At 57.1% G+C, this 25,064-nt stretch overlaps 8 protein-coding genes across 8 annotated transcripts; 5 read left to right on the forward strand and 3 right to left on the reverse strand.

Annotated features, from left to right (window-relative positions):
• The first annotated feature begins 1,032 nt into the window (after positions 1-1,032).
• On the forward strand, positions 1,033-3,126 carry CDEST_10910 (Putative amino acid transporter, transmembrane domain-containing protein). Its single transcript, XM_062927066.1, has 4 exons — positions 1,033-1,524; positions 1,647-2,080; positions 2,168-2,314; positions 2,397-3,126. The coding sequence occupies exons 1-4, from the start codon at positions 1,334-1,336 to the stop codon at positions 3,044-3,046; spliced, it is 1,422 nt and encodes a 473-aa protein (XP_062783117.1). The 5' UTR covers positions 1,033-1,333; the 3' UTR covers positions 3,047-3,126.
• A 322-nt stretch (positions 3,127-3,448) lies between these two features.
• On the forward strand, positions 3,449-5,319 carry CDEST_10911 (Putative translation protein, beta-barrel domain superfamily). The gene is made up of 3 exons (XM_062927067.1): positions 3,449-3,839; positions 3,937-4,432; positions 4,511-5,319. The coding sequence occupies exons 1-3, from the start codon at positions 3,605-3,607 to the stop codon at positions 5,133-5,135; spliced, it is 1,356 nt and encodes a 451-aa protein (XP_062783118.1). The 5' UTR covers positions 3,449-3,604; the 3' UTR covers positions 5,136-5,319.
• CDEST_10912 (Putative alanine racemase, D-serine dehydratase-like domain, PLP-binding barrel) lies at positions 5,292-6,837 on the reverse strand (the record flags this gene model as incomplete). The annotated part of the gene is made up of 2 exons (XM_062927068.1): positions 6,615-6,837; positions 5,292-6,500 (listed from the first exon to the last, which is right to left on the reverse strand). The coding sequence occupies exons 1-2, from the start codon at positions 6,804-6,806 to the stop codon at positions 5,292-5,294; spliced, it is 1,401 nt and encodes a 466-aa protein (XP_062783119.1). The 5' UTR covers positions 6,807-6,837.
• Positions 6,838-7,842: 1,005 nt separating this feature from the next.
• CDEST_10913 (Putative heterokaryon incompatibility) lies at positions 7,843-10,051 on the forward strand (the record flags this gene model as incomplete). The annotated part of the gene is made up of 2 exons (XM_062927069.1): positions 7,843-8,583; positions 8,651-10,051. The coding sequence occupies 2 exons, from the start codon at positions 7,843-7,845 to the stop codon at positions 10,049-10,051; spliced, it is 2,142 nt and encodes a 713-aa protein (XP_062783120.1).
• A 46-nt stretch (positions 10,052-10,097) lies between these two features.
• CDEST_10914 (Putative glycoside hydrolase, family 3, glycoside hydrolase family 3 domain, immunoglobulin) lies at positions 10,098-13,257 on the reverse strand. Its single transcript, XM_062927070.1, has 2 exons — positions 12,217-13,257; positions 10,098-12,120 (listed from the first exon to the last, which is right to left on the reverse strand). Exons 1-2 carry the CDS (start codon positions 13,038-13,040, stop codon positions 10,173-10,175), a joined length of 2,772 nt encoding a protein of 923 aa, XP_062783121.1. The 5' UTR covers positions 13,041-13,257; the 3' UTR covers positions 10,098-10,172.
• A 3,543-nt stretch (positions 13,258-16,800) lies between these two features.
• CDEST_10915 (uncharacterized protein) lies at positions 16,801-18,173 on the forward strand. The gene is made up of 5 exons (XM_062927071.1): positions 16,801-17,032; positions 17,094-17,182; positions 17,240-17,272; positions 17,329-17,692; positions 17,763-18,173. The coding sequence occupies exons 1-5, from the start codon at positions 16,879-16,881 to the stop codon at positions 17,879-17,881; spliced, it is 759 nt and encodes a 252-aa protein (XP_062783122.1). The 5' UTR covers positions 16,801-16,878; the 3' UTR covers positions 17,882-18,173.
• Positions 18,174-18,520: 347 nt separating this feature from the next.
• CDEST_10916 (uncharacterized protein) lies at positions 18,521-19,974 on the reverse strand (the record flags this gene model as incomplete). The annotated part of the gene is made up of 1 exon (XM_062927072.1): positions 18,521-19,974. The coding sequence occupies exon 1, from the start codon at positions 19,631-19,633 to the stop codon at positions 18,521-18,523; it is 1,113 nt and encodes a 370-aa protein (XP_062783123.1). The 5' UTR covers positions 19,634-19,974.
• A 3,732-nt stretch (positions 19,975-23,706) lies between these two features.
• Positions 23,707-24,278, forward strand: CDEST_10917 (uncharacterized protein; the record flags this gene model as incomplete). The annotated part of the gene is made up of 2 exons (XM_062927073.1): positions 23,707-23,790; positions 23,871-24,278. The coding sequence occupies 2 exons, from the start codon at positions 23,707-23,709 to the stop codon at positions 24,276-24,278; spliced, it is 492 nt and encodes a 163-aa protein (XP_062783124.1).
• Between the last annotated feature and the right edge of the window lie 786 nt (positions 24,279-25,064).

Genomic DNA, 25,064 nt, shown 5'->3' on the forward strand with positions numbered 1-25,064 from the left:
GGTTTCTTTTGATCAGGGGGACCAGAGAACGGGGAGACTGAGTCACTTGCCTAAGCAGCGGCTGGCAGGCAATAATAATCTACTGTATAATGTATAATGTATAAGCAACGGGGGGCAGAATGGGCAATGGGCAGCTTGGGGAACCTGCGTTGGAAGGACGAAGGGGGAGGGACTTTTGCTCTCCACCGCCAACGGGGATGTGAACATTAGTAAAAACCCAAAATAAAAAAACCAAAAAACAAAACCGGCGCCCCGTGGTGGATATAATCACGTAACTATTAGCCAACGTGGTGGAGTTTTGGCGCCCGTTATCCGTTATGCGCGCCCGAAAACTTTTAACGAGGCGCGCATGGCAGCTGTGTGGTCCATCGCCTGGGCTCTTTGTTTCCTTTGTCTCTCTGCTACTTTTGGTTTCCCAATGGTGGACTGAAGCTTGGTAACTCGGGGTTGGGTTGGGGTAGTTTTGAGGGGGGGCGAGGGAAGGGAGGCGGACGAGGGTATAAGCCAAAGTCAACTGGAGCAGAGTCATACATAGTCTTTGGAAACTCCGTCTCCCCGAGACCGCAAAGATCGGATCTCTTCCTCAGTCAAGCATCCCATGATACCCTCACGCCCGAGCTTACCAAGACGTTGCGGAAGGCTTCCGTGCAGCAGTGGTGGTGGCGGATGAGGCTCTCCCACTCCCGTCCAGGGACTCATGGACTCGAGAGGGTCCAGGTCCCCAAATCGCCACCGTCCGAGTGGGCCGGAGGTGCGGGCCCGAGTCAGTCCTTGCTAAGAATGCACTGCGAGGTGCCGGTCCCTGGTCCACCGTCCCCCGTGTGTGTGTGTGTGTATGTGTGTATGTGTGTGTACCTGCGCATACGGATAGTGTGTGCGGATGCGCCGAGATCGCCTCGGCAGATGTCTCGTATGACACACCTCGCCCGCACTGGGGATTCCCACCTCACGAGGCCGATGACGGCGCGTGGTGGATTATATCAAAAAGAATCTGGGCCCCCCTTCATCAGATGCGCGTTTGGATCAAGGGGATTTTCTGCCGGTTTCCCCATACGTCGTGGTTCCAGTCTTCTTCGCTGTCCTCTTTCTCCCTCTCCCTCCCCGACCACTTACACCTTAATTCCTTCTTCCCATCCTCCCACCTCTCAAGCGCGCCTCGTCTGGTTCATTCGTACCCAGACCCAGCAACTCTCAAACGCGTTCGTGTGTGTGCGTGTGTGTGTAAGACATTGTGGAAAGAGAGAAGAAGGGTCAGCTCAAGACACCGGACGACCGACAGAAAAAAAAAGCCGCCTCATCGCGTCAAGACCACCCACCCCAACCGACGACAACCATGGGCAACGCGGCGGACGTGAGCGATAACCAGGCCACCCCCGACATGTCGGCGGCCCAGAAGCAGGCCAAGAAGGACGACGCCGCCGCCGAAGAGGCGGCGCCGGCCTACGCGCCCGCGACGACGGAGGAGAACAGCGTGCTGGCCGGCGAGGACGGCGAGCTGATCGATTACAAGACCTTGACGTGGTGGTACGTTCGACGACACACCCCCATCCCACCGGGATCCCCAACGATCTGAATCGTGGGAAGAGAAGAAAAGAAGAAAAAGAAGAGAGAAGAAAGCTGACCAACTCCTTCCCCCCGACGAATAGGCAGGGCGGCATCGTCCTCATCGCCGAGACCGTGTCCCTCGGGATCCTCTCGCTGCCCTCGGTGCTGGCGACGGTCGGCCTCGTGCCGGGCATCGTCCTCATCCTCGTCATGAGCTTCCTGTCAACGTACTCGGGCCTCGTGCTGGCCGAGTTCCGCAACGAGTACCCCTTCGTGCAGAACTTTGGCGACGCCGTCGAGGTCATCGGCAAGTCCATCGGCATGGGCGCCGTCTTCCAAGAGGTCTTTGGCTGGGCCCAGGTCACCTTCCAGGTCTTTGTCATGGGCTCCCACCTGCTCACCTGGACCATCTGCATGAACACCCTGACCAACTCGTCCACCTGCACCATCGTGTGGGCCGTCGTCGGCCTCGCCGTCTTTGCCGTCCTCAACTTCCCCCGGACGCTCAAGTACACGAGCTACATGTCCATGGCCTGTGAGTCAACCTGTGTACCCCCCCCTCTTGACTTGGAGGAGACTCTTTGAATGGAGATTTGGGTTTGCTGACCACTCGGTTTCACAGCTTGTCTGTCCATCACCCTCGCCGTCCTCATGACCCTCGGTGACGTCGCCGTCAGCCGTCCCATCGGCAGCGGCAGCATCGAGGTCGGCCGGCAACTCGGCTTCACCGGCGCGTTCCTGGCCGTCACCAACATTGCCATTGCTTTCTGTGAGTCCACCAAAAAAAAACAATGCCACAAACACTCGTCCGCCAATTCTCGCTAACAGTTATTTCCCTCCCTCTCTCTCAGCGAGCCACTCCTGCTTCTTCAGCGTCATCGGCGAGTTCAAGAAGCCCGAGGACTGGCCCAAGGCCCTGGCCCTCCTACAGATCGCTGACACGACGCTGTACCTGCTGGCGGCCATCTGCATCTACGTGTTCGTCGGACCCGACGTCCCCTCGCCCGCGCTCTCGGCCGCCGCGTCCAAGACGATGCGTAAGGCCATCTGGGGCATCGCCATCCCCACCATCGTCATCGCCGGCGTCATCTACGGCCACGTCGCGGCCAAGTACATCTTCTCGCGCCTGTTCCGCAACACCAAGCACATGATCCGACGCACCAAGCTCTCGGGCATCGCGTGGATCGCCATCGTCGTCGGCATCTGGGCGCTGTCCATGGTCATTGCCGAGTCGATCCCCGTCTTCAACAGCCTGCTCGGCCTCATCTGCGCCCTCTTCGCCTCGTGGTTCTCGTACGGCCTGCCCGGCATCTTCTGGCTCTGGATGCACTACGGCAACTGGTTCAAGGACGGCCGCCAGACGTGCAAGTTTGTTGCCAACGTGTGCCTGTTCCTAACGGGCTTCCTCATCTGCGTGCTCGGCCTGTGGGCGTCCATCGAAGCCATCGCGACGGAGAAGGCCACCAAGCCGTGGACGTGTGCGTCCAACGCGGCGCCGTAAATGCCGGCGGTGTCCGGGCTAGGGCTGGTTCCGTCATGGCTATCATGAATATGTAATAAATATAATGTGTTAAACTTCAACTTTTCCTCCTTGAGCACCTCATGGCCAGACGTGTTGGCCCTCATCAGCTCGAAATGCGCGACAACTACAGTCTATTTCGGAGCCCAGCAGCTGACTGTCGGCAACGGTTCGTCCAAAGACTTGTCCGCTAGCTGGCCATATGGTCCATTCAGGTGCAGGATCTGACGGCGCCACTTGTCGTCATGTCCCCAGATGATCTGACTCAAGCTGTGTTTGCTCGGCTTCAGATCCTGAGCCTCAGTCTTGGCACGCGGGAGATTCTCGGCAAGATCACGTGAGCCTATATCCACTCTACTCCACAAGCGCTAACACCATGTGCCGACTGATACCAGCTGGGACCAAGGCACGGGCCCTCACCTGCCTCGTCGGCTTATCTCATCTCATTTCACACCCATCTCACTATCTGCCTCACATCCCGAATTGACTCACTGAGCAAGCAAGTCACTCAAGAAAGAAACATTCCGGGTGAAAAACACAATGGCAGTGACGGAATCAACACGAGTAGCACAAGTCGTCGGCGCTTTAGCCTGTCAAACCCAGTCGTACCTCAAGACACTGGAGGCAGAAGTCATCTCGTGCGAGAAACGGCCTCCTCCCACGGCGGTCAAGAAGAATGGCAACAAGGACAAGAACAAGCCTGCGGATGCCGCCGACGGGAGCAACGCGCAGACATGGCTCATCGAGTTCGCCGACTCGGTCCTCTTCCCCGAAGGTACTCGCCGCCAATCCATCAAAGCCCTGAAGTGAGCAATACATAAGGGAAAAGGAGACGGAGAAACTGACAGAGACCCCGGCGTGTCCACTCCCAGGCGGCGGCCAGCCATCGGACCACGGAACCATCACGCCCCTGATACCAGACGCGGAGGACGCGACCGCGGCGGTCCCCATCCCGATCGAGTTCGTCGAGCGCGTCGGGCTGCGCTGCGTCTACCACTCACCCCGGCCCCTGACGCCGGGCGAGAGGGTCCGCCAGGAGGTCGACTTCCGGCGCCGGTGGGACCACATGCAGCAGCACACCGGCCAGCACCTCCTCTCCGCCGTCATGAAGGCGCACGACAACAGCCTCGACACCCTCGGCTGGGGCATGGGCAAGGGTGGCGCGATGAACTACGTCGACCTGCCGCGCCGGCCGTCCGACGCCGAGATCCAGGGCATCCAGGCCCGGTGCAACGAGATCGTGCGCTCGGCCTTGCCCATCACTGTCGAGACCCCGGTGGATGCCAAGGTCCACAAGATGCCGGGAGACTACGACCAGAGCAAGGGGGTCGTGCGCGTCATCCGCATCGGTGACATTGATCGCAACACGTACGGAGGAGTCTCGTCCCTATCCACCACGCACGATGTTATTGAAGAAAGCTTCATTCGCTAACAGATGACCGATAGATGCTGCGGAACCCATCTCTCGCAAACCTCCCACATCTCCCTCATCCTCATCCACCACGGCGAGCCGGTCCACGGCACGAACTTCCGCCTCTACTTCTCGGCCGGAGACCGCGCCATCGACATGGCGACGGCCTCCATCGGCGCCATGGGGTCCGTCTCGCGGCTGCTGTCGTGCAAGAACGCCGCCGACGAGGTGGTGCAGGGCGTCAGGGCGCTGCAGGGCTCCGTTTCGGAGCTGAAGAGGCGGGAGAAGAAGCTTCTTTCCGACGTGGCTGAGTTCGAGGCCGACTCCGCCCGGGCGAGGCTGCAGCTCGGGAAGAGCGTCTGGGTCCACCGCGCCGACGGCAACGCGGACTTTGTGAAGTGGGTCACGGCCGGTGTCAAAGACGCCGTCGCGGCGCGCGGCGGCGTGGTTGTCGTGGCCACGGGCGAGGAGAAGAAGAGCGGGCAGCTTGTCGTCCTCGGGGAGAAGGGCGGCGTCGAGGCGATGGTCCCGAGAATCAAAGACATCGTGACGGGTGTCAAGGGAGGCGGCGCCGGGGACAAGTGGCAGGGCAAGGTTGTCACTTGGGAGAAGGGCAACTTGGAGGCGCTCAAGAGGCTGGTGGAAGGCTCAGATGCCTGAGAGGGGGTGGGGTTCCAGGATGAACAGGATGAAGGGAGGCTGCCAAAGAGGGATTTCATAGACTACGAACAGCAAAGCCTCAACATTACTAGAACTAGACCGGGCTCCTATTTACAAATACCTATTTACATGAGTGTCTCGGGCGTTTAAGGAACCTCACCACCCAGATCCCCGGACCCAGACGTCCACGATCTGCCTTTTGTCAGGCCGGCTTGAGTCTACAACGAGGTACCACCCGTATAAAGCCCCCGTTACGCACGCATGGTTGGGGTAGATGTCTACCGTCTGCCCGACCTCCAGCGGAATCGGCGGCAGACCGGGCCCCTCCTCCTCCCCCGAGCCCGAGTCCCACGAGAGAACGGAATGCTCCTGGCTGATCCTCTCCACGACGAGCCTCCGACCCTCTTCACGTCCAGGGAACGGCCGGCGGCCGGTGACGCCCCAGCCGCTGTACGACGGGCAGGGTTCCCTCCCTAGGCCCAGCGTGCCGACGGCAACCAGGACCTCGGGCTGCGCCCGCTCGCCGTCGTTGTAGACGCTGCAGACCTCGGCGGCCACGGTGATGGCCACCTCGTCCTCGTAGCCGCCCAGGGTTGTCCTCGAGCGGGTGGATACCTGTTGCATGTCGAGGACCGAGTACACGCCGGCGTGGAGCTCGAGCTTCGGCTTCAACCCCTCCCGCGCCTCGGCCCCGGCCCCGGCCATGGCCATTCTGATCGCCGCGCGCAGGCGCTGCTCGCCCGGTCCCCCCTCCGCGCGCGCCGTCAAGTTCTCGATGGAAGTGACCTGCGGGGACGCGCCGACGCTGACGGTGATCTCTCTCGGGCCTCGGCTCAGGAGGAGGTCCGCATGGGCGTGCAGGGCCTCGAGGCAGCCCTCGATCTCGTCGGCCAGGTTGTGCATCGCCTGGTCGGCCGTCGTGTCTTTGTAGCTCAGGCTGCTGTGGGAGTACAGCCCCAAAAGGGTCGCCCGGCCCTCGGCATCGAGCTGGACGAGCTGTGCCAGCAGCCCCCCCTTGTTAAGCGCCGCCGCTGGCAGACCTGCCCGGTGGTAGCCCGTGTCCACTTTCAGAAACACGCCGACGGGGAACCCACCGAGTTCCTGCAGACGGCCGACGGACTCGAGCTGCGAAGGGTGGTCGACGATGACTGCGAGGCCGTTGCGTCCGAGGTGCTTGCTCAAGACCGCTAGCCGGACAACCTGGGACCCGAGGAGCGGGACTCCGTAGAGCACGTTGACACGTCGGCCGGCCTGCTTGAAGTCGTCAAGGACCGGCAGCAGGTGCTCGATCTCCGCCACAGTAGAGACGATGAAGTTGACCTCTTGTGACTTTTCTCCGGCCTGAAGACGGGCGACTTCCTTTGTCTATCTCACGGGTTAGTAATCCCTGGTGTTAGTCGAGTTGATGGTCACGGATACACTGCTCCGATAAATGGTCCGCTCGGACACTGGCAGTCAACACTACTGCAGCTTGCTTACCTTGTGAGTCTTTACATGAGCCCGGAACCCCACTCCGAGCGACTCTACGGCGTCCAGCATCGACTGGCAATGCCTCCGAATCTTGGCCACGTCCAAGACCGCTGCTGGCTTGGGGACTTCGTGCACATCCTTGCCGAGGTAGAAGTCTCTAAGGACTTCTGTAGAGGGCGCGATGCGCTGCGGGATAGACATGTCGGTGGTGGTGGTGTTTGTCAGAGTTGATGATGGAGACGGCGGACAAGTTTAACGCAGCCGACGTTTGTTTGTTTATAGGCGTTGTGGGCAGAACGTTTGACCGCGCTTGAACTATCAAGCGACTCCGCCCAGACATTGCTCCGAGTTGTCGAAACAGGATTTCGACACGATCTCTTCAGAGATGACTCACAACAAGAGTCCTTATTCTCATACATTTGCGGACTTTGTAACTCCGGGAGGCTGCCGACCGCTACTCAACACCGCGGTTCATCATGTCGCTGAAAAAGAGATTGGACAACTCCATGATATGGAAAGCCTGCTTCAACTCGATGAAGTATTCCTTTGAGATATTATTACCTTTTTTTTTTTTAGAGAGAATTGTATCACAAGACCTATGAAGATACATTATTACCGTCATTCGTCTTCCCTCAGGCTCTTTCACTGGAGCGCGAGGTTCGTTTCTCAACCTACTTTTCAACATGCGACATGGAGAACGCGATGGCACGAGATTCACATACCGACCAGTCCGCTACTCGACCAGGCTGGGACCATTGGCTTATAGCAAACTGCTTTGACTTATTGTCTGGAACATGAATGCTGTAAAGTCATATTCGCAGCAGAGTTGAGAATTGTTGCCAGGCACGAGACGGGTCCAAGACACCCACCCCAGCGAACTTCCGTCAGCGTAACAGTCACGCCTTGGTTCCCTCTGGATTCTAATGACCAAACAACAGGTTGAAAAGAACTAAGACCGAAAGGATTGACGGCATGCTCAGCCATGATATCCGACCAGGGGCAGATGCAGCCCGCCAATCGAAGAACAGCACCTCGAGTGAGAACTAAATGCTGGTGCCTAGCATCATCCCCGGTTTATTTGGCCCAAGGCGCATTGCATTGCCCAACTCGATGCAAGAAAGATTTGACGAAACTCCAATTACTCTCAGGAACAGAGCGTGAAGAGTTCAGAACCCGAGACCAACTTGAAGCAACCGGCACTTCCCACCTTACTCAACCTCTTGCTGTGCAGTCAACGATGGCTTCGTATTACCCCTACAAACCCCTCAACCTCCCACACGAAACCCGCATCCTCACGGTGCACCCCGGCAAGTTCGCCGACGAGGTCCGGTGCAGCATCACGCACCTCTCCCTCGCCTCGCCGCAGGAACCGTACGAGGCCCTCAGCTACTGCTGGAGCAAGGGCGTCGACCGCGACCCGGGCATCGATCCGGACACCGAGATCCCCTGGGCCGTCCACGGCAGAGACGAGGCCGGCAACACTATCGCCGAGTCCGGCCGGTCCAGGTGGAGGGACCTCGTCGACCACCCGTACCAGGGCGAGAACTACATCCGCATGGGGGGCCGGATGCCCGACGCGCCGGTCCTCTGCGACGGCGTCGAGGTCGTCGTTGGCGGCGAGCTGTTCCGCGCGCTGCGGCGCCTGCGGAGGGAAGACACCGCGCTGCGCATCTGGGTCGACGCGCTGTGCATCAACCAGAGGGACGTGGCGGAGCGGAACGAGCACGTCAAGATCATGGGGCGCGTGTACGCGGGCGCGGGGCGGACGCGGGTATGGTTGGGCGAGTCGACGCAGATGGACGTCCACGCCGTGCAGACCATGTTCGCGATATCTGACGTCTTTGACGACTTGTTCGTCAAGCGCAAGGTCGTTGGAGACGATTCGACGATGCAGGAGGTCCAGTGGCATTTCCACAATACCGCCGACACGTCCAGCTTGGACTGGGGTCTGCTGGCAGACTTGCTCGACCGGGCCTGGGTGAGATATCTGCGTGTTAGGTACTTGTGAGTGAGAGGCTGTAAGGTTCTAACCTGTTTGTCGGCAGTTCAAACGGACCTGGATCATCCAAGAGGTCGTCAACTCCCGCGACATCTCGGTCCACCTCGGCTCGATGGAGTTCCCGTGGGACCTGATGGCCCAGATCATCACGACGCTTTCCGCGTTCAAGCTCCAGACGCTCATCAGCGAGTGCAAGGCTTTCAAGGCCATCGGGTACATGGAGCACCTGCGCACGGCGCGCGCCGACGGATCTGGTTCTCCTCCTCCGACGGACCTCCTCACCATGCTCGAGGAGCTGCGAGATTTCAAAGCTACGATTCCCAGCGACAAGATCTACGGCATCCTCGGGCTCGCCCGGTATGAGGATGACTTTGTAGTGGACTATGCCCAGTCTCCCGAGGAAGTCTTTACAGGGTTCGCCGTGAAACAACTGCAGTCTGGTTCCCTGCACATTCTCGCTCACTGCGTGGACTCGTCGAAACCGACGACGTTGGCGCTGCCGTCTTGGGTCCCGGATTGGAGCCGCCCTGGCTGGACCGAGCCGTTCAGGATCCGTGGGCTGAAGGCGTCGGCATCCGGCAAGGCCAAGCCCAGCATCATCATCAATGAGAGCACAGGAGTCTTGCGTATCAAAGGGCGAATTCTCGACGTGGTAGCGGAGATTGAGACAGCAAGACAAATCCCGAACCCGAACCAGCGAGGCCCCTTGGATGGCGGCATCGAAGACGTGGATTTCCCCGAAATGGCACAATACGGAGGACCGACGATGGACGGAGAGCACCTCCAAGGTGACGACGGCGATGACGGCGATGGCGACTCCAAGATGAAGAAGAAGCCCGTCAACGATGCCGAGTACAGGCTTAGAAAGACCATGGAGAGGATGGGCGAGCACGCCGAGAAGTGGTACCGCAGCCTCGTCGACGTCGCGTTCCCCGACAAGAAGGCCACGCCGCGGCTGTGGGAGAACCTCTGGCGGACGCTGATGTGCGACCGCACGCGCGACAACGACCGCCCCGGCGATGAGTGTGCGGCCGGAATGGACGTCTACTACACGAGCGTCCTCGAGCCCCGGAAGGGCATCGCGCGGATTCTGCAGGACCGAACGGATCACCGTGTCGCGTCCCACGGGCTCGCGCCACGGGACGGAGAGGCATATTACATGAGGGAGAAGGTCGCCGCCGAGACGTTCATCGGGGCGCACACGAAATGGACGTATAACCGCCGGTTCTTCCGGTCCGGGGACGGGCGCTTCGGCTGGGCCGTCGACGGGACCGGGCCTGGAGACAGCGTGGTGGTGTTCTACGGGTGCGATTATCCTTTCATCCTCAGAGACACTGGCCGGGGTTCGTTTAGGATCATTGGTGATTGTTACATTCATGGGCTCATGGACGGCGAGGGAATGGAGAGCAAAGCCTCGTTTACGGAGATGGAGTTTGATATTGTGTAAAGGTAGGTAAGGGAGGGGGGGGAGGGAAGCTTATATAGAGTATGGTGTATGAAGACAACAGCAAACATCATCGTCATGCAGTTGGATGCAGCACTCCAGGAAGCAAGCTTTTTTGAAACATCTACGATGAGCGAACAACACGACTCGCCGTGGCGCGGATATCCCGAGAACTAAAGCCAACGCGGAACCCGATCGGACCATCCGGGATCACCCAGGTCTGCGACGGCACGTCCCAGTAGCTTACATCGCGCCGCAGCAGCTCGAAGTCAACAACAGCGGACTCCCCCGGCTCCAAGAAGACCTTCTCAAACCCCCGCAGCACCTGAACGGGCGTGCCCTCGGGGACGGCGTCCATCGGCAACGAGACGTAGAGCTGGGAGACTGTCGCGCCGGCAACAGGCCCGGTGTTCTTGACGCGAGCGGTCACACGGACGACGGGCTCCCAGAGCTCTGGGTTGCCTCCAGGGGCGTTGGGCGTGGAGGGGTCTGGCGCAGCCGCAACGCTGTCGACGAGTTGCTCGACCTTCAGAGACGACTCCAGGTCGAAGGTGGTGTAGCTCAGGCCGAAGCCGAACTCGTACAGGGGATCGATATCATTGGCGTCCAGCTGCCGGTAGTCTATCAGAAGGCCCTCGGTGAAGTTGGCCTGCCAGGCCGTGGGCGACGTGACCTCGGCCTCGGTGAGGTTGACGATGGGGATGTCCGTGTCTTTCGGGTCGACGGGGATCGAGTAGGGCAGCCTGCCCGACGGGTTCACGTCGCCCCAGAGGACGTCGACGATGGAGTTCCCCGTCTCCTGCCCAGGGAGATGGGCCGCCAAGATGGCCGTGACGTTCGGGTTGCCGGCCCATGGCAGCGTGTTGATGCCGGCCGAGTGCGTCACGACGACGGTGTTGGGGCACCGCCTCGCCACGTTCTCGACGACCAGCGTCGAGTTCCAGTCCGCCTCGTGGCTCGTCCGGTCGTAGGCCTCGGACGCGAACGTGTTGAGGAAGACGAGGCAGACCTCGGGCACCGGGTAGAGGCCGCTGAAGTCGCCGGCGGCCAGCACCCTGTTGTTCAGGATGTGCTGCACGCGGGCGCCGGTCCCGCGCGCCCTCGCCCTGATGGCCTCGAGCGGCGAGACGAGATACGTGTGCCTCCCCGTGCCGGACCCGCCGCCGACGGAGAGCGTGCCGATTTCGAAGCCGGCGCCGAAGACCAGCCCGTCGGCCGGATCGGCGGCGTCGTTGCCGAAGACGCCGATGTTGGTCGGGTTCCCGAGCGGCAAGGTGCCGTTGACGTTCTTGAGGAGGACCGTCGCCTCGGCACCCAGCTTCCGGATGAGCTTCGCGTGGTCGCGCCGCACGTCCCGGCTCGGCGGCGGCTCGAGGGGCACGAGGTCGAGCAGGTTCGACTGGGCCGCGATGGTGTAGATGATGGACGGGTCGACGGCCGGGTAGTCGGCGGCGTCTTGGTCGAAGAGGTAGTACTGCGTCATGATGAGCCGGACCATCTCGTCCAGGCGCGCCTCGGAGACGGAGCCGTCCCCGATCATGCGTGTGATGTTCGGCCCCCAGTACGTCTCGCCCGTGAGTGCCTGCGCGTGGCCGATGGGGCCGGGCATGTTCATGTCGAGGCCGTTGTTGATGGCGTCGGCGCCCGAGTGCGTGGCGAACCAGTCCGACATGACGTAGCCCTCGAAGGCCAGCTCCGTCTTGAGCACGTCGTTCAGCAGGGCCGAGTTCTCGCACGCGTACGTCTGGTTCAGGCGGTTGTAGCTGCACATGACGCTCGCCACGCCGGCCCGGACGGAGTCGGCAAAAGGCCAGAGGTACAGCTCGTGCAGAGTGCGGTCGTCCATGTTGGACGAGATGGCGGCGATCTCGGTGCCGTTGGCGAGCCACGAGTTGGTCCGCTGCGTCTCCTGCTCGTTGCCGATCAAGTGCTTGGCGCACGCCTGCACGCCCGCGGCCTGCATGCCCTCGATGGTGAGCTGCATGGCGACGCCCGTGAGATACGGGTCGACCGAAAAGCCCTCCCAGTTGCGGCCGCCCAGCGGCTGGCGTCCAAGGGGCCCGGCGACCGGGCTGTCGTGTCGAGGCACATGTTAGCAAACGAACGAGCTCTTTGGGGGGGGGTTCGAAAGATGGGAAAATAATCTTTGGGAAAACATAAAAACGTACCCGAGCCCGACGTGGACGCCCTTGTCGCGGAACTCGTCGCCCAGGGCCCTGCCGCGCTGGTAGATGAGCTCCTTGTCCCAGCTGGCGGCCGTCGTGAGCCCTGCCGGGAAGACGCTGACGAGGTCGGCGCGGTCCAGCGCCGTGGGGCCGTCGAGCAGGCAGAGGCCCGGGAAGCCGACGCGCTCAACCGGCGCGATGTTGCCGATGCAGCCGCCGGCCTCAAGACCGAGTCGGCCAGTGACCATGCGCGTCTTTTCCGTCAGGTTGAGCCGCGCCACAAAGGCGGCCGCCTTGGAGACGGCCGCCTCCCGGTTCCGGACTGGCGAGGCTGGAGAGACCGGAGAGACCGGAGAAGCAGCTGGTTGTGCTGGACGGCGGGCTGGGGCTGGCCAGCTGCCGGCGTCGAATAGCTTGCTGGCATAGTAGGCCGAGATTAGGATGAGGCCCGTGAGGTACAAGGCGAACACGCCGGTGATCCATGGTCTCGTGCATTTCGGCAGAAGGCGACGGCGGGCTGCTAGTCTGGACCTCTCGGCGGTAGAGCGGTTGTCGTAGTCGAGTTCCTTGGTGGTGCTGATGGTGCTGGTGGTGCAAGTCGTAGTAGTGGTGGCGCGAGGATGATGAGATTGGCTCCCATCGGGCATCATGTCGGTCGAGAAGCTGCAGGACTGGCCGTTCAAAAGGAGCGGCATCTTCTCGTCATCGGCAGCTCGGGGATGCATGGCATTGACGCATTCTGGCTCTCGGGCCTTGGAATCCATGGTGGGCTGGCTGGCGGGCACGGCGGGATCGATGCGTTCGTTGACCGATGCCTTCAACAACATGACACGGCGCGGCCAGGTTTCAAGAATCCGGGGTAGAAGGACGACACCAACGTTCCATGCGTCAGAGGGTTCGGCTCTCTGCTGGGACTATTCTGTTCTTGGACAGAGATCCAAGAACCGTGTTCGGGAGCAGCTTCGTGACGCGAGGTTTCAGGAAGGGGGATGTATGTTTTGGGAAAAGAGCTTGACCACGAAGAAGAGACCAAGGGCGGTCAATGTCATTCTTGCGTGACACCCAGACGGCCCAGGGGAGACAGGCTTTTTTGCCCCTTGACAGCACGCGCAGGGGGGATGGGGAGGAGAAGTGGAGGAGGGGAGACTCTGTGCCTGGTTCCTGATGCGACCGACCCCAAGCAGTTGATTGGCATGACTTTAGGAGAAGCCGAGAAGGGGGAGGGGGCGAAGGGGTGTGAAAGGGCCACATGGCGCGCTGATCGGTGGTTGGAGCCGTCGCGGAGTTTCGGGCTCGGATCCGGCCAGGCCAGGGCCAGGCATCGCCCATGTCATGCACGGTCTGGCGGTCTAGGTCCACGCGTATCACGAAGCGGTACGTGTAAGGCACGATACTCCTGCTTGGTACCAGGCCGTGGAAGGTTGAGATGAACGACTACTTGGTTGTTGATGTAAGGGGACGGGGGGGATCATCAGGAGTACATGCATGCTCGTTGCTTTTTGCGGATAATGCTCGGCCACAGTCAGTCTTATCCGCCGGCGTCGAGACTCGGCCGCTCAGTTGCGCCAAGTGAAAGTTGGTTGTACGGGGTAAGGCAATCCGAGTTGATTCCAATGGATGAGAGATCCCTGTTGAGAAACGTTACCGAGCGTTGTAATTTGCGGCATCGCATCTTGTCTACACGTTCCTCTTGGTAACTCCTCGCTACCTATGCTCACTAATCTAGACCTGACAACACCCTAACCAACTGCGCTGGCATACACCCACCCACCTGTAGGTAGAGTGACTTGCTGATTTCAACCAACTCAAGCTCAAGTTGACCGCCTGTAGGTTCTCTGACCGGAAAGAACAAAACAGCTGTATCTAAGAACGCTAGTCTTTGTACACATCCTCTTCAAATGACGTTATTCAATACACCTGTTTTCGATGCCGGTGGTGGAGCTCGTGGACAGCTGTCCGGGGTCCGGCCGGAATGAAATTTCAACGACTCATTTCGCAACTCCACTCAACCCCAATATCAATTCTCACAATGGATCCTCATTCAACAACAACCAATTGGTCGGTTAGCTCAGTTGGTTAGAGCGTGGTACTAATATTTCACATGAAATGTTGTGTAATGCCAAGGCCGGGAGTTCAAGCCTCCCACTGATCATATCTTTTGCCGGTGTTGGTGGTGATGGTACGTACGTACGTCTGTCTCGATCTTGTTCACGTTTTTTTAAAAGCTGTTTTTGCCCGCCTATTCGGGCATATAGGTTCACCGAGAGAGAAGTTTGGGCAACCAAGTCAGATGAGAGAAACATGTGGCTCAAAATCATTGTCTCGATTCTAAACAGAGTTGATGGATGATGGATGGATGAGCTGTGCTTTCGGACGCTTGAGAGTATGAGTGAGCTTGGCAGAAAAACACTTGGCTGGTTCAACAACCCATCCATCCCTGTAACCTCTCTTCCGATTTCGTGCTTTCATATGCTAAGAGAATAACAACAAGTACTGTCGATACGTCTAGGGAAATGTTTCATTGCAGAGAAGAGCTCTTTTTTGACTACCTTTACACGCTTAAGGGACACAGACGGCCTTTGACCCTGCAATGAATGCTCTGCAGAGGAACTTACATCTTGCAACTTACACATCAACTGGCCATCGACTTCCATTTTTGGCCCTTGAAAGCTCTTCTTCCGACTCGGTGGTGTCAAGACTGCGGATTTAGATAAACAAGACGAACTGACAACAAGCGGGTCGAGCACCAATCGCGTGACCAAGCTCGGAAGCTTGGAACTTCGCAACCAATTCCCAAAGTCTTACCGCAAACACCCTCTCAAATCGATCAGCCCCGAGGCTCAACGGTCGTGCATGACACCGAGCACCCCCCGGTTTCGATTCGTCGCGAGGCCATCGGGACGGACGAGTTTGACGGGGTCACGACCCCTCGCAAGCAACCGCCTGACTGCCACGTCTCTGACATGCGCCATGCCGCCAAGAGACGAATGCGCTCCCCGAGTTGTCTTCTGCAGGCCGTGGCCAGGTCCGTTTCAGCATGGAGAGAAACAGTCTCTCCTGTCAAAAAAGAAGAGAGACCGTTGTCGTCAATGCGGATTCGAGCCCCAGCACCGTCCAAGCGTTCGCCGTCTGCCAGTGCCAGAGCCGTCAATGTCATCATCATAGCTGGGGAATTGATGCGTTAGAACTTGGGGTCTCGGGACACGGGAGAGGAGGCGACCGGGCGCAGGCACGGTCTGACCATCCCAGAACCGACACCTCGGGAACAGATCGTTATAGTACGACAAGGGCCCGTTCATGCCCATCGGTTTCGTAAATAGAGAACTGAGAACCCGGTCTGTCAAGCCACAGGGGTCGGTATGAGATCCGTTCCTATGGTGGCGCGCGTCGAGCGACTGCCAAGGAACTCAAGGTATGAGCAGGAGATGCCCAAATGATGATCACGAGATGATTGGATTTTATATGGAACGGATTTTCGGTGACCGAAAACTCCCTGCCGTTATCCATGGCCTGGTCAGAGCTTTGAAGAAAATGATCGTCATGGAGGCCACGAAATGATCGAGTCGCAATAACATGGACGAATGATTGCCAACTTGCCAACACTCCCAATGCTTTGGTTCAATGCCTACTTTCGCAGATCTTGTATATCTGTACCAGTACTGTATTACCGTCCAGTCTTGTTGTCAATACGATGATGGCTTCATGGATTGCAACAACTTCGTCTTCGTCCAGCCTTCTAGTCCAAGGCTTCGATGGTCAGCTTCTTTTCGAGTGCCCTCTTAACAGTGTGGCTATCGTGTAGGTTGTATCAAGTGCCACAAAACTATACATATTCCCACGGTTCACTCCTATTTCACACATCATCTCGGGTCGGCTCGATACCCTCCGTGCCGAAGATAGTGAAGCGGTCTTGTAACTCTCTGGGCGCGGGCTTCCAGCCGTGGATCTACGACTTCCCTGACCTGCGCCACTTCCTACGATCTTTGCCGTCTCATATTTTAACTCATTACAAACGATGGCCACTTTGCATCTCATTTTCGGAGTCTTCGGAGATCACTCTCAAGTCAAGTGTTGTGCATGTATTGTTCTGCGGGTTTATCAATCTTGGTGTTGAGCTACCGCATCGTGGCACACAGCTCAACACCAAGATCTCATCAAGGGCCGTATGGCTGTGTGAAATCCGACCAATGAATCAATTGATTCAAATTTCGTCATCATAATTATTCCTAGTAGTCTTATCACTCCATTAACAACACCCCAATGGTTGTCGTCTGTGCCAAGTTGCTAGGTAACGCAACATACCTCTTGGGGGCCGACTTTGTTGGGAAGGACAAGACGGGCATTGCTGAGAAAGTGACAGAAAACCTGAGCCATCAGTATTTGGTCGAATAGGAGGAATGCATGCAAATGCAGATGTGGAACAGGAGAATCGAGATGGGCGACGGCCCGAACACACAAGAGCCCGAGGTATCGTTCACTCTTGAGCGCTCAGTGACGTCACGATGAACGGCTCATATTTTGTATCGCACTAACTGGACATGAGTCGATATATCTCCATCACATGTCGGCGTGTTTCTAATAGTGAAGTCCTGACTGGTTCACCACTCTTACAACCCCAATACCATCCAACATCAACTCTGCATCTACCAATAATCACAGTGCAAGATGGCGACCCTTGAAGATCACAACTACACAAAGATGCAACTGCCAACCAACAAGCTGGGCGAGCCTGTCGTTACCTCCATCCCGGAGGTTCCCGTCACGGTCCAGCGCAAGCCTTTCCTACAGCCAGAGTTGGACCAGAAACTCACCCATACCGGTATGCAGGGAAACCATGTCCCAATTGCGGCATTCATAGCTGACTTAAAGGTGTGGCCAAGGTACACCGAGAGCCAACATTGCCGCTACCTATGAAAAGCCCAATGGCACGACGGAGCGCGGCTGGGCGCAAAGACATCGCCACCAAACTGTACGCACTCTGGGCCGAGAGAACAAGAGTGAACGGCTGACGGTGATGTATGTCTAGGTTCTTCAGCAGCATTGTGACTTCTTTGATGCTGTAAGTCGCGCGTAGTCTTCTATCTATCTGGCTCCAACGTCTGACAATCCACGCAGGACAACGACGGCGTGATCTACCCCACGGACACATTCTGGGGCTTCCGGAAGCTCGGCTTCGGCATCTTCCTCTCCCTCCTCTCCGTCGTTATCATCCACAGCAACTTCTCCTACCCGACCCTGTCCGGCTACCTCCCCGACCCCCTGTTCCGCATCTACCTAGCCAACATCCACAAGGACAAGCACGGCAGCGACACGAACACGTACGACACCGAGGGCCGCTTCAACCCGCAGAAGTTCGAGGACATGTTCGCCAAGTACGCCGGCGGCCGCGACTACATGACCGTCTACGACATCCTGGCGATGCTCAAGGGCCAGAGGCTGGTTGCCGACCCGATCGGCTGGGGCGGCGCTTTCTTCGAGTGTGAGTACTATCGCGACAGGTCTTTTTTGTTTTTGTCTTGAATTCAGCACGATCGCTAATACGCCTCCAGGGACGGCGACGTATCTCATGCTCTGGCCCGCGGACGGCCGCATGACCAAGGAGGACATCCGCGGCATCTATGACGGCAGCATCTTTTACACTATTGCTGCGCGAAGGTCTCAGAAATGAGCACTCCCGCGATTCGGTGCACTGGTTTGCACCGGGAAAGGAGATTTTTGAGACTTTTCGTAAGCAGGTTTGACTCATTATATAAAGACTGGCAAGACTTTCGCCTTCAAGACATTGAGTTGTGACTTCGGCCTTGGGAGACATCGCGAGAAATCACAAGAAGTTATAAAGCTGGACGTCTTCGCTGACGTAGATTCCCTGAGAGCAGGCTTAGCATGCTGTCTTGGCCAGTGGCAAGATAAGAATACTATTTGTGAGGAATGAGAACAAATTGACCATGATCAATGTATGATACGAGTACACATCTCTCACCAAGTTCAATGTTTAAAATATTTTAAAAGTGCTGCGTATAAATATGGATACAACTTTGGGGTGTCAAAGTTGCAAAACATCTACTCTTTGACAGCAACCGCAACTGCTTTGTCTACGAGATCTGACACAGACTAGTTGGATGTACCGAGGTCGAGTTGTTGGTCTGGATGAACCATTCGCAAACGATATGTAGTTGGGCTCATGCTTGGAAAGTCATTAAATCATGAATTATAATCCGAGTCGGTATCTAAGATTCTGTTTCTCTCTGGTATAAGTCCCAAGCCACCGATAAACCCCGGTCCCAAGTCATCAAATAAAAAATTGTCGTTAATAAATCGACTGCGGAGGAATCTCTGCCGCCGTAAACGGGTCGACCCAGTACGGGTCGACGGGGTAGAACTCCATAAGGATGTACCACTGAATGAGACTCGCCACCAAGAAGCCGACCCCGGTCATCAACGAGAGCGAGGCAATCGTGACGGCTGCGTCCTTTGAGAGGAGGGTGACGACGCCCACGGCCAGGAAGCCGCTTGCGCCGACCAGGTTCCAGAAGCCGTTCTGCCAGCTCGCGTCGAGGATGAGGGGGAGGTACCAGTTGTTCTGGGACAAGTAGATCTGCAGCAGGCCGGCGAGGACGAAGAAGCTGCCGCCGATGAGCTGGGGCGAGGAGATGAAGATGATGTAGGCGTGCGGGTGGGTGAGGTCGAGCACGCCGGGCAGGGCGCCGACGGCGGCGATGGTGAAGAAGGACCCGGCCAGCAGCTGGAGGACGCCGGCGCGGAAGGCGGTGCTGGGCCAGAAGATGTTCTTGAACTCGTACCAGTTGGCCCACCAGACGAACTCGTCGCTGCCGAGGAGCGCCGGCTTGTACGCGTCGGGCGCGTCCTTCTTGGGGTCCAGCTCGGCGCGGTCGACGTTGAAGGCGGCGAGCAGGCCCATCCAGGAGCTGAGCGTCAGCAGCGAGCTGCCGAGGACGAAGGTGACCTGCGAGGCCAACTCGCTGCCGGGGAAGTCGAGCTGACGGGGGCTGACCGAGTGGACGAGGCTGAAGACGCCGTTCAGGGTGAAGCTCACGGCCGCCATGATGAAGACCATGGTGACAAGCCACCCCATGTCGCGGTACGGGTAGATAGTGAACATGGCCCCGAGCCTGGAGAAGCCGCGCCTGGTCGGGTTGGCCTCCACCGAGAAGATGTCCGGGTCGCGTTCGGGCCTGGCTGCCCTCTCGGCGTCGCAGGCCGCCTTGTACTCGGCGTAGTCGACGTGGTTGAAGGTGCGGTGCCAGATGGCCGATGCCATTTTCCCGTCAGCCGTCCTCGCTGACGGCGGATATCCGATGGAGCTGAGGGAAGGGTACGGCGAAGCCCAGGACTCGCGCGTCTCAAAGACCGTTGTGGGTGGCCTGAGGTAGGACACCCGGCGGGGGTTGAAGCTGTTCATGTTGGACCCGGGTTGCTTGATTCCCTTCTTTTTTATCTTTGGTGTATATCAAGATCGTGTTAGACAGAACGATAGGGATAATGGGAGGAGTTTCCCTTATTCCATGGCCACCCGACACGTCGTTGAAGATGGGGAGATATCGAACCGAACTAAACCACCGGACAAGTTTGGGGGAAGGGGGAACCAAGGGCCCTTATTTACGCCTCGCCCGTTAGTCTCCCCTTCTTCCCCAAACGTCATGAACCTTCTCTCTCTCTCAATCCATCTCTCGGCAGGTCTTCTAGCTTCGCCCGTGCCTGCGAGCCCAGCCCCTCTGGCGGCCTGAGCATGAATATTAGCGTCTGTCGTTTCAGTGCGTGCGTATTTTGGGGGGGGGGGGGGGGGGGGGGGGGGGGAGAAGGGAGGGGAAGGATGGAAGAGACGACATCGGGGAGCAGAACCAAAGCCTCATGCTGCAGGTTTTCCAGGGCAAAAGGAGCATCCGGTCCCGACGGTTGCTGGAATGAACACTCAATGTCGCTGTTGTGAGTCCTCCATATGCTTGCCTCGGTTATCATGGGTGGGTGGCCATGAGTTCAGATGATGTGCGTCCGCGCGTCCATCGGCGGCAGACTCTACTTGCCTTGCCCTCCTTGCCTTTCTCTATCTCACAGCAAGGCCGGCCGACTCGACGGAAGTCCTTCTGAGACACGCATTGCCTTGGTTCCGGTTGATAAGCTGTCGTCCAGAAGCTTAGCACAAAAGTGGGAGAAGGGGGGAGGGGGGCAGCCAGATGAGATTGGTCACCGGTGGCGAACTCTGTCCGGGGGTGAAACAAACCTTGGGCCCCTCCCTCCCCTGTTTGGCAGTATGAATTCTCTCTTTCTGAGTGTGTGTGTGTGTGTGTGTGTCCGCGAGTGTGTGCGTGTTGGGTTTCTTGTGCCTTGGCCCGTGATGTCACGCCAGAACAGTCGCACCAGGGGGCCGACGACCTCCCCGATGAATGCGGCCTGCTCGGCTGCATGCTGGCTGTGTTTCCTGCGTTCGCGGTTGAACATCAATTTTCTCCCTTGTATGCAGCTAGCAGAAGTCCGGCGTGTTAGTCATTTGGTCATCTGTAGACGCATTAGCAACTTGTCCGCACTATGCCGCTCGAACCTTTGACCAACTCCGGGCTCCTAAGCCCCTCTTGACATGAACGATGACCAAACACGACTACGGTTTCTCTCCGGATCACGAGGTTCGCGAGCTCTATCTCAAATTCCACTATCGATCAATGTTTGATTTCTCTCGTGACAGTTTAATAATCAGCGTGGGGAGGTTGACTCTCCTCTCCGAGACAGCTGACGGTTGAGGCTGGGATCTGAGAAATGTTAGTTAGCCGTGGAGCTGCGCGTCATCCTAAGATTTCGCCCTCACTATCTGAACTTTCTCTGTACCAATATCATCTCTGCTGCCAGCCTGCCCTCTCCGCTTTCGTCGAAGAAGGCTTGTTTACCTCCCTACTCTGTATCACTTTGCCATCCCACCTAAGGGAAAACACAACCGCCCTAGCCAAGGACAGCCTAGTTTGTTTCCAGCCAAGTGAGAGGTCACCTCGCACCAAGCCAAAGCCTCTCGAGTGCCTGTTTTTTTTGGCTCGCATATCATTTTGGGCTCCCTCCACTTGTATCCTTAGCGGCGGTCACGGCCAGGCACAATCCGATGCCTCGGCGCGCGGACGTGGCGCACGGCACCAAGTCGGGTTTGTGCTTTGAACATCTCCCTTGCCCTCCCCGGCTGATTGGCAGGGCGAACGATGGGCAGCTTTTCCCCCGCTTTGCATGTGTGTACTCTGTGTAAACACACCAGTTAGCTGACCCTCTCGCCTATCGGCTACTTCCCGAGCCTTGAAGAAAACGGCTACAACGGCTCCTCGGCGCCGGTACCAAGCAAGACTAAACATCAGGGGCAACTCTGTCGTCTCGGCTCCGGGCGATGGCTGAACGCAAAATGCTACGAGGGGGAGCTCGACTTTGCGGTCGTGGCGTCGCTTCGTGTAGGATGGATCCTGCGGTCTTGCCCAGGCTCTTTTGCTCACAGGCGGAAAATTCTTTCGATTGCGAACAGCTTGCGAGCGAGCGGGCGGGCGGGTGAACAGCCCACAACCATAATAACATCATCGGCTGTTCGAATCATGAATGGCTGGGTCTTTGCGCTCGGAGAATTATTTATGGAAGGCCAAGACACCAGAACCAGGCGCCAAGCACTGCCAAGTTTTGACAAGCCTCTCTATCTTCAATGCTTGACAGTCCTACTTTGGGGGGGGGGGAGAATGTTCGTGAGATGTGCGACTCCCCTCTCTGACAGGACGCCGACAGTGCGGTCAACGCAGGTAAACAGGTTTTGGCGTCGAGGGCGAGGTATATGTGCCTCTTAGCCGCGGCAGGGATCGACTAAGTTCGTTATTGAGACCAAAGGCGCCTCAAGACGATCGTCTTGGATCCCTCCTCCCTGGTCCCTTGCCGGCAGCCTCCTCGCCGGGATCGTCCAAGGACCGATTCCAATCGCCACAGGGGTCTTTTTTGGACTTTGGGGAAAGCTTATAGGATTGAGAATCCGAGATTCGCCCTGCATTTTCTCGGCGTTCCATAGGTGGGGGGGGTTCTTTTTTTCTTGTCTTTTTTTGGTTTGTGTTTCTATGGCACTCGAGCGTTGGAATAAACGTTTATCGTTCAGGGGCGCGCAGGTTCGAGATCCAAATAAGCTTCATGGAAAGGGGATGCAACTTTCGCAGTCTAGAATCAGACCAACCATCGATGATTTTGGATTCTCGGCGACGAGTTCCCGGAGGTTAGTCAGTGCAGCTGAGAAGGGCGGGCCGTTTTGAGTTTTCCAATCAGCTGGCAAGGCGGGCTTCCTGTCGAGTTGAAGCTTTTCGCCAGAGCGGATAGTGAGGAGACTTCAGTCGCACTGAACTCTGCCAGGAATAAGCCTCGAGAGCCTGGGTTTTCTTTCCTGTGCATAAAACAAGCACATGCACTCGGACGGCCTGGCAACTGTCAGTCAAGCCAAGTCAGGCCAGATCAGGTCAGGCCAGGTTCAGACAGCCCAACGTGACTCGACTTTGCAGTTGTTTATTATCCCTTGCTGCGAAACGAAAGACGAGGCAGACTCAACCATGAGAATTTGGTCTTGACACAGGTTACATAAACGTCGTCTGGGGCGGAAGCAGACACTGTTTCGAAACTGTTCTGGCATGTGTCTATAAGCAAGTCTTCAACGCTATTCCTCCTCGAACGACCCGGCCAGCACGGGTGGTAACACTTCCAATAAGACTGGAACGTAGTTATGTCTGCCATTATGTAACGCATCTCATTGGGCCCCTAGGGCTTCTCGCAAAAAAAGTCGCAAATAATAGCCCGAATCGGGTGCCGCCGACTTGAAGCACAGACATCTCGTCGTACATTGCCAGGACATCCGGTTGATATAACCTTCGAGGCGGGCAAGACAGCTGAAACCCCCACGACGGTCTATCTCCGCGGCCCGTCTCTTCTGCCGGGGACTTTACTGACTTTTCATCCCTAGTTGGCTTAGTCACCTGTCTCCGGAATGTAGTGACTGCAAGTGGTTGGGCTGCCCAGTCAGCTTCACCACTACTGGGGTAGACCTTTGCGACCATTCACTGGGCTCAAAGGAAGAATTCACTGGGCTCATTAGAAGATCCATGGGTGGCTGTATCACAAGATGCGAGGAGAAATTCGGACTAGATTGTTTCCATAGGTAATGGTAGTTGCAATGAACTGGGTACCCAGTATCGCGAAATCCCGACTCTGAAGGTGAAGTGAGGCGAGGCCTATTTTACCAGTCACCATATTTCTGAACCTCGACGCGAATTTCACTCTACCCACAACTCTTCTCATCCTACTTACTAATTATTCTTCTCTCTTTTTCAAAATCAATGAACAGCGATTAGATGAACCATTTGTCTCATCAGCTTCCAGTACCAACTTCATTCAACCTTTTTGTATAGCACGCTTTTTGGACACCAAATCATCGGAGATAACACGCACAATCGATTGGCGGGCCCGAGAGAACTAACATCAATAATTGAAATGGACCGCCCAAGCTCCAGAAGCAAGCAGACTCATGCGGCCTCTGATGGCAAGTGGCCCACGATGCCCGGCCAATATCCCCAGGTCCGACCCATCAGTTCTCGATCCGCAAGACAAACTTCCAGAAGAAGAGACATGCTGACCGGGAATGACCTGACTCCTAGACAAGCGTCTTCCCGTGGCCCATCATACAAAATGTCAGCGCCCCGAAGCCGCAGCAGCGGTCGCCTTCCCCCGTCGTTGTAGATCCGACGGTAGAGAAGCTGCTCCAGTGGAGCGCCGGCATCGACAAGAGCATTGTTGAGGTCAATCAGAAGCTCGAGTTCCTCCTCCACGAGACCAAGGCCTTCCGCGGGATGGAGACGCACTACAAGAAGCTCCAGGAGCAGACGGCCCTGGGCACGAACTTGGCCAACTCCTGCCAGCGTCTCGACATCCATCAGCAGAACATCTTGGACACCGCGCAGAAACTCGGCAAGACCATGAAGCAGGTTGAGTCCCTGTCCCATGACATCGACCGGCTGAAGGATGGCAACGAAGTCACTGTATCGATCAAGCCTACCCGAAAGTGAGCTTCTTCAACCATGGCTTGATGGGGGGGGCCCAATAACTAAAAGTACCGCAGGGAGAATTAGAGGTCTACATTATGGCAGTACAAGCGCGCTGTCACGAGAAAGGGCTGTAAGGGCATTGTTTGCGGCGTTCTTTTGTTATGACTGCAAGACCACGATTCATGAACACCCACACAGCAAACACATTGGTTTCTTTCTATGGCTTCGGCATGGCTGCATTCAGTTTGGCGCAAAAGTCGGCTGGCACTTATTTATCTGGTATGAACACGCACTGTTAATAGGGTGAGATGGGCTGATAGGTAAATCGGTGAGTAGCATGCGGTTACTGCTTGCTTTCTAGAACATTGCAAAGTATGGAAAGGCGTCGAGAGTTTTTTGAGCATAGGAGCAAGGCCCCTCAGTGGTGGCCTTCATTTTAGTATGGAGTGGGACAGATGGAATCGACTGCAAAGAGATTCTGTAATCATTGCTGCTATTTGCTTTGTTTGTTTTCTGATATTCTCAAAACCGACCCCAGTTGATACATTGAGCTCTATCACTGACCAAGGTGTTGGAGAGTCTGCAAGTTCCAAGTTGAATTAGGTACCCAGGCGCCAGTTTCGCTGTTCACGGCAACGGTAGCAGTTCTCTTACTTTAGAACCATTAGACCTGTCTTATTGAGAGAAGTGTTTGATCTTGAACTGCAAACGTGGACTGTGTAACTCGGGTCAACCGTCTACAAATTTTGGCAGTGGCTAAAAGAATTCGGAAAGGATTTGAGTTATTGGTAATCCTATTCGAATGTA

The sequence above is a fragment of the Colletotrichum destructivum genome, chromosome 7 (genome assembly GCF_034447905.1).
Source record: "Colletotrichum destructivum chromosome 7, complete sequence".
Lineage (NCBI taxonomy): Eukaryota > Fungi > Ascomycota > Sordariomycetes > Glomerellales > Glomerellaceae > Colletotrichum > Colletotrichum destructivum.

What these genes read in the sequence shown, in the direction of transcription:
- CDEST_10914 (XM_062927070.1), bottom strand. Translation starts at nt 13,040, where the DNA reads ATGTTGTTGAAGGCATCGGTCAACGAACGCATCGATCCCGCCGTGCCC. An exon ending in GGCGTCCACGTCGGGCTCGG is followed by an intron (nt 12,121 to 12,216) that starts GTACGTTTTTAT and finishes TCGACACGACAG; the next exon opens with CCCGGTCGCCGGGCCCCTTG.
- CDEST_10911 (XM_062927067.1), top strand. Translation starts at nt 3,605, where the DNA reads ATGGCAGTGACGGAATCAACACGAGTAGCACAAGTCGTCGGCGCTTTA. An exon ending in CTCGGTCCTCTTCCCCGAAG is followed by an intron (nt 3,840 to 3,936) that starts GTACTCGCCGCC and finishes GTCCACTCCCAG; the next exon opens with GCGGCGGCCAGCCATCGGAC. An exon ending in GGTGACATTGATCGCAACAC is followed by an intron (nt 4,433 to 4,510) that starts GTACGGAGGAGT and finishes GATGACCGATAG; the next exon opens with ATGCTGCGGAACCCATCTCT.
- CDEST_10910 (XM_062927066.1), top strand. Translation starts at nt 1,334, where the DNA reads ATGGGCAACGCGGCGGACGTGAGCGATAACCAGGCCACCCCCGACATG. An exon ending in TACAAGACCTTGACGTGGTG is followed by an intron (nt 1,525 to 1,646) that starts GTACGTTCGACG and finishes CCCGACGAATAG; the next exon opens with GCAGGGCGGCATCGTCCTCA. An exon ending in CAACATTGCCATTGCTTTCT is followed by an intron (nt 2,315 to 2,396) that starts GTGAGTCCACCA and finishes CCTCTCTCTCAG; the next exon opens with CGAGCCACTCCTGCTTCTTC.
- CDEST_10915 (XM_062927071.1), top strand. Translation starts at nt 16,879, where the DNA reads ATGGCGACCCTTGAAGATCACAACTACACAAAGATGCAACTGCCAACC. An exon ending in AAAGACATCGCCACCAAACT is followed by an intron (nt 17,183 to 17,239) that starts GTACGCACTCTG and finishes ATGTATGTCTAG; the next exon opens with GTTCTTCAGCAGCATTGTGA. An exon ending in ATTGTGACTTCTTTGATGCT is followed by an intron (nt 17,273 to 17,328) that starts GTAAGTCGCGCG and finishes CAATCCACGCAG; the next exon opens with GACAACGACGGCGTGATCTA.